The 15464-nt window shown below is 42.4% G+C and overlaps 2 protein-coding genes across 8 annotated transcripts in view; both read left to right on the forward strand.

Moving 5' to 3' along the window:
- The window catches only part of ablim1b (actin binding LIM protein 1b), a 62340-nt gene extending 55066 nt beyond the window's left edge, over positions 1-7274 (forward strand). For 3 of the 7 annotated variants that reach the window (XR_011978240.1, XR_011978243.1, XR_011978244.1), the window contains 7 exons: positions 571-618; positions 2384-2469; positions 2650-2773; positions 2857-2912; positions 3405-3465; positions 3574-4103; positions 5360-5440. Coding sequence is in view for 1 of the 7 variants with exons in the window: in XM_072667825.1 (XP_072523926.1) it covers positions 571-618; positions 1627-1767; positions 2384-2469; positions 2650-2773; positions 2857-2912; positions 3405-3465; positions 3574-3581; positions 4029-4103; positions 5360-5440; positions 5596-5709 (794 nt within the window). In the remaining 6 variants the exon portion in view is untranslated. Of the gene's footprint in view, positions 1-570; positions 619-1626; positions 1768-2383; positions 2470-2649; positions 2774-2856; positions 2913-3404; positions 3466-3573; positions 4104-5359; positions 5441-5595 lie in introns of those variants that run through there. The other 4 variants (XR_011978241.1, XR_011978242.1, XM_072667825.1 and 1 more) reach the window with 3 other exon arrangements.
- A 5448-nt stretch (positions 7275-12722) lies between these two features.
- afap1l2 (actin filament associated protein 1-like 2) overlaps positions 12723-15464 on the forward strand; it is a 40735-nt gene continuing 37993 nt past the window's right edge. Inside the window, exon 1 of the mRNA XM_072666764.1 lies at positions 12723-12882. Coding sequence (XP_072522865.1) covers positions 12867-12882 — 16 coding nt within the window. The 5' untranslated portion in view covers positions 12723-12866. The remainder of the gene's footprint in view (positions 12883-15464) is intronic.

Genomic DNA, 15464 nt, shown 5'->3' on the forward strand with positions numbered 1-15464 from the left:
ACCACAAATCCACCAGTCACCATCTGTCAGTCTTTCTGTCATCCTGTCATTGATCTGTCTGTCTCATTATCTGTCCATCAGTCATGTCTGTCTGACCACTTTCTTGTCTATCTATCTATCCATCTATCTATCTATCTATCTGTCTGTCTGTCTGTCTGTGTGTCTATCTATAGCGCTATCTATCTATCTATCTATCTATCTATCTATCTATCTATCTATCTATCTATCTGTCTGTCTGTGTGTCTATCTATAGAGCTATCTGTCTATCTATCTATCTGTCTGTCTGTCTGTCTGTCTATCTACCTGTCTACCTGTCTACCTGTCTATCAACCCATCTGCTTATCCACTCCCTCAAACATACTTTTTTCATGCCCCGTTCTATGTCTTGTTTGTTATTTGACCCCCTCCACTTTATTTATGCTGTATGTATTATCTTGTATTACCAAGTTCATTGTGGTTTCAGTCATTTTCTTATGACCATAATATTCATTATCTTTAATCATGTTCATTACACTACTTCATTGCATTGTTAATATTTGCACTGATCCACATTTTTATCTTTAATTCCAGACCAAGGCATGAACATGTACAGAAAACCACCAATCTACAAACAGCATGGTATGGCTATTAAAGTTCATTATTAACCCAATGACATATATAACAATTAGAGGCTAATTACATTTATTTTGGGGTTTCTAATTCAGCTTTGATCTTTGAAGCATTTGTTTCTAATTTTGCATATCTGATTAAACAGTAATGCACAGTCATGGTATGAGTCAAATAAAGGCTTGACATTATAAGTTCTCTGAATTACATGGTATAGATGTTTACATGGTTTGTATTTTGTGCTTTCCTAATCATGTGCTTTCCTAATCATGGCATTAATTATTTAACTATGTAAAAAGCAGGCCGATATTGTTGAGTGGATGTGTATGTGGAGTGTGTGTGCATTCTTTGACCATCTTTTTATATGTTTATGTTTGATCATGTTGTGTGTTGACACCATCCCACCAATAACTTTTGGTTGTGGCATATGTGACCACATATCCTATGTTCTCATGTAAGTATCATTTAAAGTGATCAACTCCACTCAAATTAGGCTTTGAAAGCTATTTCTTCAACTGTCTCCTCCTTCCTCACTGCCAACTCCTGACACTAAAAGCCAGACCTGAAACTAAAAGACTTTCTTCCTCTCGTTTTCTGGCTGTGGGCTTTAATTACTGACCTTTGCTTTGTAGTTGCATGGGTTAATGGTCTGCAGAGGTTCACTAGAATCACTTACAATATTTACAATAGCACGCACTTGTCTTACTCTACTAAATATATCTGACGAAATACAAAAGTAGCAAATGTAGCACACTGCTTTATAAGCTTCTGTATAAACCACAGTGATGACCATTGATATATCAAAGCATGTGACATTTTTCAAAGCATCTTTTCCTTAAAAACTTAATAAAGTAGAAATTGTTATCATAGTGAGTAGTAGTTTACCATACATTTTCATAAAAATCAAGAAAGAATGAAATGTCATGCTTTGGTTGGATTGGCCAGCACTGTGTCTGCCTCTAGCCAATGTGAGCCAATCACTGATAGTCCAGTTCCCCCAAAATACCAATCCAGATTCAGCTGCCCTGGCAGCGCAAAGCAAGTCTGCTGATGACATCATCAAATCTTCCAAGTTCCCTGCTGCTCACGCTCCCAGACCGGATGAAACACCAAAGATTGAGACTGACTACTGGCCCTGCCCTCCCTCTCTTGCTGCCCTAGGTAGGCTTCTCCTACTGGCTCCTTTAGGAAGTCCATCACAGTGCATGGAAGCCTGTGAAAGCAAAGCCGAAGGAAGCTGATATTTTGATGGTCACTTTCAATGACAGAGTGATGTTGGTGTCGGTGCTAACCCTGTTTTTTGTGTTTACTGTGTTTCATTGTGTCTTCAGAGTCGGTTACAGGACTGCTGCAGGATGCTACAGTTTGATTAGGGCAGTGGTTCTCAAACCAGTTCTCAGGGCTTTCCAGAGGTTCCTAACTCCTACACCACTTGAACCAAACAATTTAACACTAAATGCACCTGGAATATGAGCTGCGTTCTATCAAATATATGGACCATCTGAGACACACTGAGGGTTGGTTTGGGAACCACTGGGTTAGAGAATGTACTGTATATCTTGTTAGTGTTAATTATATTCACAAATCTCGTTCGTCTGTTTTTAGTCATGATACATTTACATTACATCATTGTTTTTTGTGAAAATGAACACGTTTGGGTGCTTTCTCAAGAGTGAAAGAGTCAAAAGGGATGATGAAGATGGTGATGAAGTGCACTTGGTTTTTGTATCATGTTTACTTTGACTGACATTCACTGTGGGATTGCTGACTCTGGCAGGCTCAGATATGAGGAGTCGCTCGCGAGATGAGGAGGAAGACGAGCAACTGAAACGCAGACAGCTGCAAGAAGAGCATCTCAGCAAGGTCAGGAACCTCTAGTATTTATTAGAGTAATTTATTAGAGTCCTCAGTGAATCAAAGCAGGCAGAGAAATCAACAGGGATAGGCAGGTCATACTATATACAGATATAGAGTACACTGCACTCAGTGGATACATGGAAAAGCTGACAACTGTAATATGACTGACCTCTCCCTGTACTGCAGATTCAGTCTGGTCTAGGAAAGCTCATTCTGAAGGAGGAGATGGAGAGGGAGATGAACAGAGAAAGATATTCCCGCAGTGTGGCCGCCCAGCGCTTTGACTCTCAGTATCCTAACTGCACTGCAGGTATTGTGCTGTATTTTTGGCTTTTTTAAGAAGTGCTATTCCACTAGTACTGTAAGTCTTACTGATAACTTCTGCTCCTTCAGACCCAACATCGAAAACCTCTTCACTGCCGGGATATGGACGGAACGGCCTCCATCGTGTAAGAGACAATTCTTGTATCGCATCAGACATGGTAAAATGTGTCAATATGTGCAAGTGTTTTTAATCAGTATATAACACCAGTACAATGCTACCTTTATTGTTGGATGCACTACAGTAGAACACAATTTAGGCCACAAAAGACTTATTATTATTGTTTTATTTTTATTGACTGTTATTGACAAGGTGCTTGAAGCATCGACAATATTCTTATTCATGTGTTTTAATGTCCATAATGGTAGTTTGCAACACAACCAAATATTTAATTTCTTTATATATTAAAATAAATGTGAGAATAACACTGACAAATCACCTTATTAAAAAAAGAGTATATCAAAAGGCAGAAATAGACTTTTTTGCCTCAGCATTAAATAATTAAGAACCATTTTGAGCACAACAGCACATACTTTTATGATTATATAAAACATATCTATTCTCAGCAACAGAGTTACACATCATTAATTTATGTGTTTGGGTTTTCTTTTTTTTCCAGCCACAGTCTACAGAATTCTCTCAGTATAACAGTTATGGAGATGTGTGTGGGGGTCAGAGAGGTACCTGTGCTATTGCTAACTCTAACCTGTCACCATGTTCCTAATTGTTTCTGAGTGAATTGTGTAAGTATGTACTAATTCCTCTTCCTCTCTCCCCCTTTTATGCAGATTTCAAGGTACGTGTATGACACACATTAGCCGATCAGCTGCACCGCGCATGCCTATCAGCCATCATACATGAGAATGTGGAGTCATGCTACGTGTGACCGGAATGCCACTCACACCCTGCTATGCTTGTGTCTGAGTCAAAATTAGCTTGGGCAAGGGGGAGAGCATAGACAGAGGGGTCTATTCATATTTAAAGAACCTCATTCTGAGCAGTCTTGGTGTAGCCACAGCAGTGATTCAGGAGTAACAGCCTCATCAGCAGCAGCATCGTAAGCTGAGTAGTCACAGTCACAGTTGCACTCCCCTCCAAATATCATGGAAAAGGGAAGCAGGTGTTTTGCATTACATAGGAATTCTTTCCCAAGGTTTTTCTTTCCCAAGGTTTTTCCTACAAATCCAGTTCTTCTTTATTTTCTTTAGCATTTCACATCACATGTGTGTGTTCTGTTCTGTAGCCCATCCAAGATGGCCAGGTTCCCATAACCAGAATGGACAGGGGAATGTCAATGCCTAATATGTTGGAGCATAAAGCAAGTATCCCACATCTTTTTTTTTTCCTTTTGTGAGAATTCTGTTTTCTCTTCTCTTTTCCATTCTGTGAGTGCTCCTCCGAGTTCAATAAATATCCCCCCCTTAAAGCCCAGGTTATTCGTTACAGTCAGGGAGGTTATTTTTGGCACAGCCTCAGAGGCCATAGGCAGTGGGAGAAGGCAGGAGGATTTGCACTGCTTGCATTCCTTCTAGTGCTATGAAATGATGTAATGATATGCTTTACTATGTCTGAGCTATGCACATTTTTCCAGATCGTTGATCCCCTTGGTTTTCCTAAATCTGGCTGAAAGAGGCTTAACAGCTGCATGTTCCTGATTTCTTTGAAGGTGCTGCTGTAGTAACCACAATTCTAACTTGATTATTCAGTGTTCTTCATTACTCTTTGTGTTAGCCAGAGGATTGCCTTAACCATCGAGGGTTGTAATCCCACCTCCACTCTTAAAATGAAAGGTGCTACGAAGGGGTTCTTTGAGCGTTGCTGTTAAAGAACCACTTTTACGTTTTAAAAATAACCATTTTTGTGTGAAGAATCTTTACATTCTTTAAACCTTTAATGCACTGAGCTCTAGGCTAATTATTCTGCTAAATTATTTGGTGAGCATTATTTGTGGACTCCCACAAGGTTCTATTTTAGGGCTTGTGAAACTGATGTTAATTATGACAGTAATGTAGTTACGAGGGTGAAGAACTGAAGTGTGAACCAATGTAGTGGGTTTAAGTGTTGTTAAAGGGTTCTTCACATGCAAATCTCTTTTACCAAAAGAGCCAAAATGGTTTTAGATCTATAGCACCACTGAAACAACCCTTTGTAGCACCTTTATTTTTAGAGTGTTGCTCATTCCTTTTCTTTTTATTTAGACATCATGCATTTGCTAACATGATCGTTGTTTTTTTTTTCCTTTTGCCATTTTTTCATTTGACAATCTTTACTCACTTAAGTTCGTGCTCTTATTTAAGAAGTGATTTGAGACCACTATTTAAGAAAAACACACCAGATGTCACTAAATGTTCGCACCCCCTCTTTGTTCTCTCCCTCCTACCCTCTAGCATCGCCACTAGCATTTTTACCCCCCTCCCTCTCTCTCGCTGTGCACTTTTGAAGTTTGTCTCTTGGCAGAATGCAACGTGCATACACTGTCCTTTCGTCCACTGTTGCTTTTTCATTGATTCATTGTGTTTGGCAAATGCCTTGCATAGCATTCTCCATAACAAGACAATCCCTCCTTTTGTAAAGGTGTATCCATATGAAATGCTCACTGTCACCAACAGAGGGCGTGCTAAGCTCCCGAAGGATGTGGACAGGACGAGACTGGAGGTAATTAGCTCTAACAGGCTGTAGGCCACACTCTATGTGGTGGCGTGGGAATTTCCAATTGCTAATGCTGCTCTTTCTGCTGTTCACATTTTCCCTTTTTCCGTCCTCCTCGTTCGCTTTCTTTATCTTGACTTCTGTCTCTTTCTCCCCCCCAGCGTCATTTGCCCCCTGAGGTGTTCTTTGACGTCTTTGGGATGGAGATCCACGAGTTCGACAGACTTCCCTTATGGAAGCGCAATGACATGAAGAAGAAGGCCAAGCTCTTCTAGCCAGGAATCTGCATGTTTTAATTTATCAGCCACTCCAATAATGTACTATAGCTATAGTCTTCTGATTTTTCTTTTTCCTTTATTTTTTTTGTTTGTTTTTTGGGTTTTTTTTTGGTTTGCTTTCCAACAGTTGGATAAGTTATCTCCTTTTTGCTTCAAGAAGACAACCACACCTTCATTTTCTTTCCAGAAAATGCAGAGTTTTCATTTGAGTGGAAATTAGGTTAGGAGTGAAATACAGTGCTTTTTAGCTCTTCAGGTGAGAAGCCCAAGAAACGAGGAGAGGCCATGGTCTCTGTACTCTCATTAAAGCTGCCTTCAGAGCAAAAGCTTTCTCCACTTCTACTCTTTCCTGCCCATCTCGTAAAACAGGACTGCAATTTCTGGAGTTGGAGGGGGGAACCTGAAGGCTATCGGCAGGGTTCTTCCTCTACAGAGGCTAATAAAGTGTTGGAGGCAGAAGAGTTCCAGCAGCCCCCTGCTGCTACGGTCCTAACTAGGGCCTTGATGTGCATTAACAGGGGGAAGTGAGAGCTACTGTGTGGAGCTGAAGATGACAGACCTGAGTCCCTCCTGCAGGGGGGAAAGGGCCTGGGTTTTGGCTCTGGAACGCATTAGAACCTGAAGAGACGCCTCTACTGTGGCCCACCTAGCTTCCATCTCCTCTCAAATCATGAGCCCTTGCTTTGTTACAACCAAAAATGCTCCTCCTGAGCTGGATGCTCTTCCTCTATCCTTTTTACTCCCGTCTCCTAGTTTTTAACATATAAGCTAATATTGTATTTGACAGTCAGGTGAGGTGGTGGGGGTGAACATTTAGGAAATTAAAGCCCACTTCTTGCTCCCACTTAAAGAAAGGAGCAGGAATGTCCACCACTAGAGGTCAGGCTTGTGTCATGGAGGGGGACATGAGAGGTTCTTCTCAGACCCCTCCAGAGTACCACTGAATTTGACAATCCTCTCCTTTTAACCACTATCAAAATTGCAATATATCTTTTAACAGCATATCACTTTGACTAAAGCTAAATTTGAAAAAGTCTTTGATATTGAATGCATTTTATAAAGCCGAAGTATTTCAAACTGCCACTGTGTTGCTGGAGGATTGATGGAGCTGTAGCCATAGCATTTGTGCCAGATGTAGGTTTGATATCAGGGCCCTGTTTGCCATTCTGTTTAAAGCTGCCAGACGATGCCGTTCCCATAGACACTGGGTGTGCTTGCAGTAGTGTTATGGGCTGTTGCTGACCTATTCCCAGGAATGTCCTGTGTTGCTAACGGGTTCAAAGACTTTGGACTGGGAAATGAAAAAATAAATAAATAAATATATATAGATATATAGATATATATATATAGATATATGGTTTTTATAATATCACAAAACATATGTAACAAGCTTATGGTGACTCTTAGAACCCAACCTATTTCACACGTACAATGGAATGAAGAAAAAGTTGGTTTTGATACCCATGCTGTGTTCCTCACCCTTTTGTCTTTTTTGAAGGAAAGATTTGATGACAATGATGTAAACTCTTGACTGGGTAATAAAACTCTGCTTCAGATTCACATTCATGTTTTTATTTGTTTGTTTTGTCTGTTACATCAAATAATCATTTTACCAGCTTTGTTTAGAGGCATCTATCTTTTATGCCCACTCGATAACCCCACCTACCTTATAGATCTACTACACAGGTGAACAATTACAGAGTGTAGCCCATCTGTGGTCATGCACAATTTGTCAACCTTCCCCCAGTTCCTGACCACCAGAAAGCAACTATTTGGGTGGTGTACCGCTCTCAACTCTCAAGCACTGTAGACTGTAGACTAACAAGGTGGACTCGAGAGGAAGGAGTTTCTAATGAAGTGAAAGCTGACTGTGTTTATAAAAGGTGTGTGTGTATGTATGTGTACGACTCTGAACATGCTGACTTGATGTGATTTCTATATGGCATGCCGTCATGCCCGTTGTAGCAGGAAGTGTGTGTGCTGCTCAACTCTAGGGGCCAGGGGTTGTGGGTTTGTTCTTCACTCTGGTCTCTCTCTGTGAGGAGCTTGGTGTGTTTCCCCTGCATCTCCTCCGGGTATTCTGGTTTTATCCCATCTTCCAAAAACACAGATGGCAGGTAAATTGGCTATGCTAAATTGCCCCCTAGATGTGAGTGAGTAGATGTGTGTGGTACCTTGCAATGGACTGGAGCTCTGTCCAAGGGGTATTCCTGCCTTGTGCCCAGAGATTTCAGGTAGGATCTGGTCTCATCGTGACCCATACCAGTGGATAAAAAGATGGATGCCTAGATGGATGGATGCTGTCATGCCTTTCCTACAGGAAACCCCTAAGAATAAAAAGCACATGTACATTCACACATAGACCCAGGTCATTATTTTGCGAGACATCGAAGCTATGCTTTACTTTTGTAATTCCTCCATCTTTTCCTGTCCTGAATAGGACCACATTTGTGCTGTAACTGTATGCCTTGCCCTGCAGACATTTCCATGTGTACAGCTCGTTCAAGATCCAGTAGGCGCTGATGTTAGTGTCTGGGATGCTGCACATCAGGCTTGGGTTTCCGACCCTGCAAGCGAATTCCAAAGCCTGCAGAATGGAGTAGGACAGAAATGTGGGGTTAATGAGAGGTTTTGCCACAACACATCAAGCCATGTGTCCCCACAATGTCTTCTGAGTATGTGCACTTACCATTCTCACACAGTGTTTTGCAAAAAAAACTGTTCTCTCCCGGTTTGAGCCAGACTGAGCCTGATCACTGTGTGGAGGAGTGGTGGAATAATATTGCTTTATGACATAAATGCTCTGCTCCTAAGGACCCTGGAGATCAGCAGAAGTTTGATCAGCTGTCTGCCTTTCCTTAACTCTGCAAAAACTCGATTAACTTGAGGACGGTGTGAAAAGAGTGAGGCAAGACAATAACGCTGTCAAGTCAAAAAAGAAGTCTCAGCTTGGGAGTATTCAGGACTTTTGTGTCCAAGTTGAGATTGAGACATGGCTGAGTCTAAAGGGGACCAAGAGTAAGGCGTTTAGATTAGGACCCAAAATATTGAGTCTAAAGGCATTGCCAGCTTAATTTTCAAATTATTTTGTTATGTAATATATTACATTTCCATGTAAATCACATGATTTCAGTAGATCTCAGTTGGTCTCAGTTGAGACAACAGAGTGAATTTGGCAAAGCCACTGACTGAGACCAAGACAAGCCAGAGTGCAAACACTATTAAGACCAAGACTGCAGAAACATGGCCCAAGTCTGGACTTGTGCACTTATACAATCATTTTGAGACTTTGAACTCATAAAATATGCTGCCACTGTCATATCCAAAACTTGTAACTCCTATTGTTTACACCCTTTGACAGTGGTTGTCCTTCAAACGTGTGTATTTCATAACAACTACACCAACAGAAAAGAATCGAAAATCATGTTACATCTGTGTTTATTAAAGTTAAGAGCAAAAGTTACAACTTTTGGGGGGAATCTGAACAGATGCAGTGTGATCTGCCTACATGCATACCTTCAACCCATAGAAAAAGTGAGGATGCTTTCATCTCTGTGCATTTGACCACATCACACCCTGTGCCCTAGTTAGTCAATGAAAAATTGCCTGTGATCTACTCTTTGCCATCATCACTCTTCATTCAGACTGACACACTTGGCGCATCCTGAGCATCTCTTTGTGTAGAAGTACTGTAGGGGAGTCACTGTGTATGTGTGTGTGTTTTATATGGGAAAAGGTCCTTGAATGAAAAGGCTCAGTGCTCAGATGGGGCTGAGTCAGTGACCCTTGGCCTCTTCGTCACAGCTGTGGAATGCTCTTTGTGCTTCAACCAGCAGCAAGTCTAGATAATCTGCCAGTGTCTGCACCTACCCACTCCAGCTGACACAAAAAACGCTCAAACAGTGTTCCCACAGTGCTGCACCACTGAATTTGAAGTATTTGAGTGACATTTCCTGTCTGTATGTGAATCTCCTTAATTGCTCTACAACTCCTCCAACATCTTCTCCAAGGCCAAATGAAACGGTGCCCAATAAAGTGCAGTAACATCCGTAACAGGACAGTGCTTTCTAGCTTCCATGTGTAATGACTTTCATGCCTTATGAACAGGAACAATATGACTCCCGTCCCTCTTCCCTGAAAACAGACTTTTGAGAGGTGGACCACCCTCTAGTACCCCCCCCCCCCTCCCTCCAGCCCCCTTCCCATACACATCTCCTAGACTGCTTTTCATCCACACATTCATGGCCAAAGCCACAGGACTGGTGGGGGGACTGAAGACGGTGGAAGCCACTGTGCCGCTCCCATACTGATTCAGCATGAGGGGATTACCCTGTATTTCTAAGATGAGTAACCCAGAATCAAAACAGCTATAGAACACACACACACACCTTCAGCCACACTGCATTTTATTCTGAGACCCTTCATTGAAAAATGAGTTCTGACATGTCCCTCACTGAGATCACTCCGGGGGTTTTCCAATCTGTGTGAAATTCAAACTCACACCGTGAACACAGTCAAGACATTGCTACAAATGGATGGTGAAGGAAGGTGGCGATCTCTGCTAAGTGGTACCGAGAACTTGTTGGAGAAATGCTCCAGTGAATCCCAAAAGATTTAAAGACTATATGTTTTCTTGCATTTTTTAATTATTAGATATGACACCCCTCATCCACAAGATTATATGTCACTCACATATTCACTGACTCACTCACTCATGTCTATTAGACTAAAGATAAGGGGGTCCAGTTAATACTCAAAAGGCTGTTTTGTATCAATGGCACTGTTATGTTGCCCTCACTGGAATTCCTGATTCCCTAATGCACTGATGTATGAGCATGTTTAAAAGTTTTTTAACTCCTCCAACCCTGACATTGCTATGGTCTTATAACCGATCTCATGCAGCCCTAATTTACATTTTAAAATAAAATAAAAAAACCCTCATGCCTCATATCATCGTATGCAACCAATGGCAGCCTGCACTGCTGTAGTGATAGCATTACTAGTGTTGGTGATCATGCTCATGTGTGCCATGATGCTACTTGCCACTGTTTTAACCTAGGTGTGTTAAACAAATGCTAATGTACCAACTTACGTGTTTTTATTTCTCATTTAATTGAGTGTTTTGTTGTACATCATGGGTTCCACTTGACTTTAGAACTGAATGATTTTTTCTTACTGCTGCATTTCACGGTTGAAATGGTAACACACTGTCCCGCTGACTGTTTTCTGATTTTGGCTCAGTTCTCGAATTACCTCTGTACTTTTTTGTGTTTACAATGTAAGCAAACGTTCTATTTCTGGCCTTCCCCAGAACTGATGAGACATAAGAGCACCTGTTGTTCACACCATAACGCCTTTAGGAACTGATCTGAGCTCTGTCCATTTGTGGGTCCATTTAGAGGGGTCTGAGCTCATTTGATGTTTTCATATGTGTATGATGTAGTGGCCTGAGACCACTCAAAACTCTGAAATGGTCCATGTGTAAAATACTGTAATGTAAAGTGAAGGTGTTGGGTTTTTTATTTTATTTTATTTAGTAAAAACATAATTCAGTGTACAATAACAATGCATGTTCCTTGCTTCCTTGATCTCTACTGTAAGCAGCATCCAGTTCACAGAAGATGACCCATCACTCCAACCAGCACAAAGGGGTTTACCCTAGGGGAATTAGAAGCTGCATGTTTGCTTGCGATGTGCAGTGCCACTGACCTGCTTATCCACAAGGAGAAAATAAATAGAGCACGCTATCAGATGTTGGTCCTTCAGAAAAAGCTCTGATTTGCAGGAAGGCACTTAGCGCGGGAGAGTTTGGATGGAAACTTTCTTCAGCCCCCATGGGGCTTCGCAGAGGGGTCAGCTTCTCAGAGCATGTGACTCTCATTCAGCCAGCTTACAGAGGAAGAGAGTTGAGTTCTCACACGACTGACCAATGGACACATGACAACAGGATGAGAATATAACCTTGTCTGGCCATGTCTGGCTGTGGTCATTCCACAAGGCAGAATTCTGGACGCAGATTAGGCCTAGGACTAAATTCATAATAATCGGAGGTGCCTCACAATTACAAAGCTTTTCGGTCTAGGCATCAATTTGTTCTGGGTCTGAGAAACCAGCCCCTGATGTACCAACCAGTGGCATGTGGAGACTGGCCTGCATGGCTGGGATTCTCACCTTGATCCAGGGAGTGTTTAGCCATCAGGGCTGTTTTGCCTTTCCTGTTCAGAACAATGGGAAAGGAGAGGCGTCTGAGGTAAACAGAACCTGCTCAGCATTCAGAGAGCTTTATTTGAGGAATGTGCAAGACCTTTTGAAATCACCATGAAGTCTCTTATTTATTTACATGTCCGGAGGGCTTGGATTTCTGCTCAGACTCCTGCATCATCACTGCGCGGCTCTGCTCGCGCTTGCAACCATCTAAGCTTTCTCCGCACACAGGCGCCCCTGTGTTGCGCGCGTGCGCAGCGCATTCCTGCCGTGTTTTGCCCGGGCCACGATGCTCCCAGGAGTCGCTCTTTCATTTTAAGGTTCAGAAACTCTCCTCCCCTCGGGCTGAAAGCGGGGGCTGCTTTCTGGGAACATGGGCCTTTCCCCCTCCAAAATCAAAAAAATAATCCAGGAAAAGAAAATAGACTGGGTTGGTTTTGTTATTCAGATAAAAGTAGATGGCGACTTTTCACTGGCAAACACGCTAAATCGTAAAGCCTTTTTCAGGTCACAGGTTTTGAGTTTCTACCTCGTCGTGTAGGTGTCCCTGGGTTTAACCCATTCAGAGGAAATAGCACTTTCTGCTATTGATGCTGGTTTGGATGGAGCTTGACAAGAGGGCTAGTTCTTCCTACCTGTATTCAGACAAACCCCGCCCCTACTCTATGATTGGCTACCGACCGTCCGTTTCGCTCGCGAGAACGAACTTCTGACCAACTGCTTGGCTGGTGGGTGTGGTCTGTCTGAAAACGAGTGTAAAAAGAAAAACGTCCGTCCGGTCTTCTTTCCCAGCGCGTTACACAGCTGGACCCCGCTGAGGGAGAACGGGGCTGTCAAAGGAGCCTCAGCACCTTCACCTCCTCACAGGAGAAACTGTGGACTGCCTTATTACAGCTGTTTTCGAGGAAACGGAGGAGTTCACCAGAGAGTTGCTCCTGGCGTCTGCAGGAATGGAAAAGCACAAAGGTAGGAAAACTGTCAGCTTAAGCAGCACCTTTTCAGTCATGTTTACTGATAACAACAACGAGGAGGAGGAGGAGGTGAGAGGAGTCGCCTTTAGCGCAGCTGCTCCTACAGGCTTGGTAAGAGAAACCTCGTCGCTCCAGTGAACATCCCTCTGACTGGGGAACCGGAGACTGGCTCAGGGCTCAGTTCACACTGAAGACAAACTTAGTGGAGATGTTTCGCGTTGAAAACACTTGAAAACAGCGGTACACGATCCGACCATTTTAACAGCAGAGGACTGGAGAGCTGTTAAACGAGGCTCTTTGTGTTTGCGTTTTGGACGAAGAGCTGTGGGGCAGCGGCTCTAACATATTTGAAATATTAGTTCAATATTAAATGAGATGAATAGGATGAATGTTTGATGGACGTTTTCAGGTGTATATTCATTGTCTATACCTTTCTACACTGTGTCTGGGACATGAGAGATCTGACAGGGCGCCACCCTCTGGATGCTGCATGTCAACAGTCCCCCTCAAGAGTGGACAATGTGATAAAGCCCGTATGCTTTTCTGAGCGTGCGCGCTCCTGTTACTGCTGGGGCATCATTGACGTTGAATACGTTTTAATGGTCTAATTGGTTCTAACTAATCAAACATTTCAGAAAAACAAGATATATATCGTGTCTCATGAAAAAGTCTACAAGTATTGGGATGTTTTACTATGCCCCCCTCCCCCCCCCACACCCCCAACCCAACCCCCCCGGGCCGTTCCTCCTCACCCTCACAACCTTGTGAATATAATTTAGCGTCTGGGAGAATAAGCCGCCGTAGCTTCTTCCCATATTCTTGTTTGGTTTTGGTTTCGTGCTGATTCACCCATGTCCCAATTAACTCTTCTCCCAGCTCAATATTTACGATCACTTTTTACAGTGAGTACGTAAACAGCATTATTGGAGACAGCCACTGGAGAGGGAGATGGGATCCAACAACAACAGTTGTTTCCCAAGATTCCGCGCATGCCTGTGGTGAGAGTTTGATAGGAGGGGGAATGTAGGCTGCTAATACTTCATTACACACAACACTGTGATAAGGTTCTCCTCGGGCCGCTCTCTTCTGTCAGGAAATGTGGCACTCCGCTGTGGTGGAATATCCTCTGGGCTTGTTACTGTATGGTGATTACAGCACTTCACTAATATTAGACCTGTAGCTGGGTGATGGAGTGGACTATTTGGATGCTGCTGTCCATGGACGCCAACAGGCCGATGATGTGTGGGAACATCACTGCAGATCGGTTATCTTGTTTGTTAAAGAAATTGAATTTCCAAGGCGGATGTCAGCACTTCCTCGGATGAACTGGAGGTAACCGTTAGGAACTTGAACTGAACAAACCTTTGTAGTGAATAAAGTCTCGACCTGTTCCCAAACTGTTATCATACAGGTTTCCACTTCCTGAGACAACCACCGCCGTGTTTATTCCAAAAGCATGGCAGCCCATCTGGCTTTGTGTATTTAAGGGATTTCTGAATGAGGTGGAATTGAATGAGGAATTGAATTTTTTGTCGTCTTGGGTTTTTCACCCCATTATACAGTCCCATGACCTGTGAGACATGTCCCACTAAGTCAATTTGGTTGCAGGCCTGCTGAACTGAGGATCTCTGTCACTATCTAATGAGTTATGGTGCTGAGACTACTGTGCTATGTGCTGTATGATTTCTATGAACTGCATTTTGTCCTATTTGGTGCTCACAGGGTTGGCGTGCTTCATCATTGAGGCTGATGGCAAGCTCAGCTAAAGGCATGTTTATGAAACGGATAGTTCTGGTTTGAAAATCTGATTATCTGAACCACATTCAGAGCCATGCTGAGTGAAATACTCAACACATGGGACCACAGATATAAAAAAAAAACTGCTGTTCACAGAACTATTGGCAACCTTAGCTCATAGCCTTTTTATTTATTATTACTGATGAAGGTGTAACGATACCCAACATTCACATTTCTATTCTATTGCACATGGTGGTGTCTCCATACAATGCTTTTTCTGATACAGCAAAAATAAGGAGAACCTGAAAATCAATTTGTGTTCATATAGATGTAAAAGATATGATAAATGAGAGATCCTCAAAAGAGATCAAGGAGCATACATCCAATGTTTTAAGTATGATTGTTTGATACGGAATAAGTTGCAAACTTTATTACTGTTAATAAATAGATTGTTGAGGATGAACTAATTTATTTCATAATGTATTTTTCTGTTCAAACATAGATGGCTGGTAAGTAACAATACCCCTTAATCATTGTAGAAGCCCTCATCATGATTGTAGCCCTTTTACAGCTCAGTTCTGGATTGTATCCTGAATTTAGTCACATGCATTCACGCTCGGTAGTTAAATGCGTCTCTGGGTGGGTCAGACTGAAATCTGATTGCTATGGGACTCATAAATTTGCTTGTTGAATGTGTCTTGGAGAGACGGAAGTGTTTACACTGCTATAACATGGCTCAAATGCATCTCAGACCACCTGTTGAAGTGGTTTGAGTGATTGGATTTGAATCTGGTTCAAATGTATCTTGGGTGTGTTTACACTTGCATTTTGATGTGGTTT

The sequence above is a fragment of the Salminus brasiliensis genome, chromosome 22 (genome assembly GCF_030463535.1).
Source record: "Salminus brasiliensis chromosome 22, fSalBra1.hap2, whole genome shotgun sequence".
NCBI classification, from domain to species: domain Eukaryota; kingdom Metazoa; phylum Chordata; class Actinopteri; order Characiformes; family Bryconidae; genus Salminus; species Salminus brasiliensis.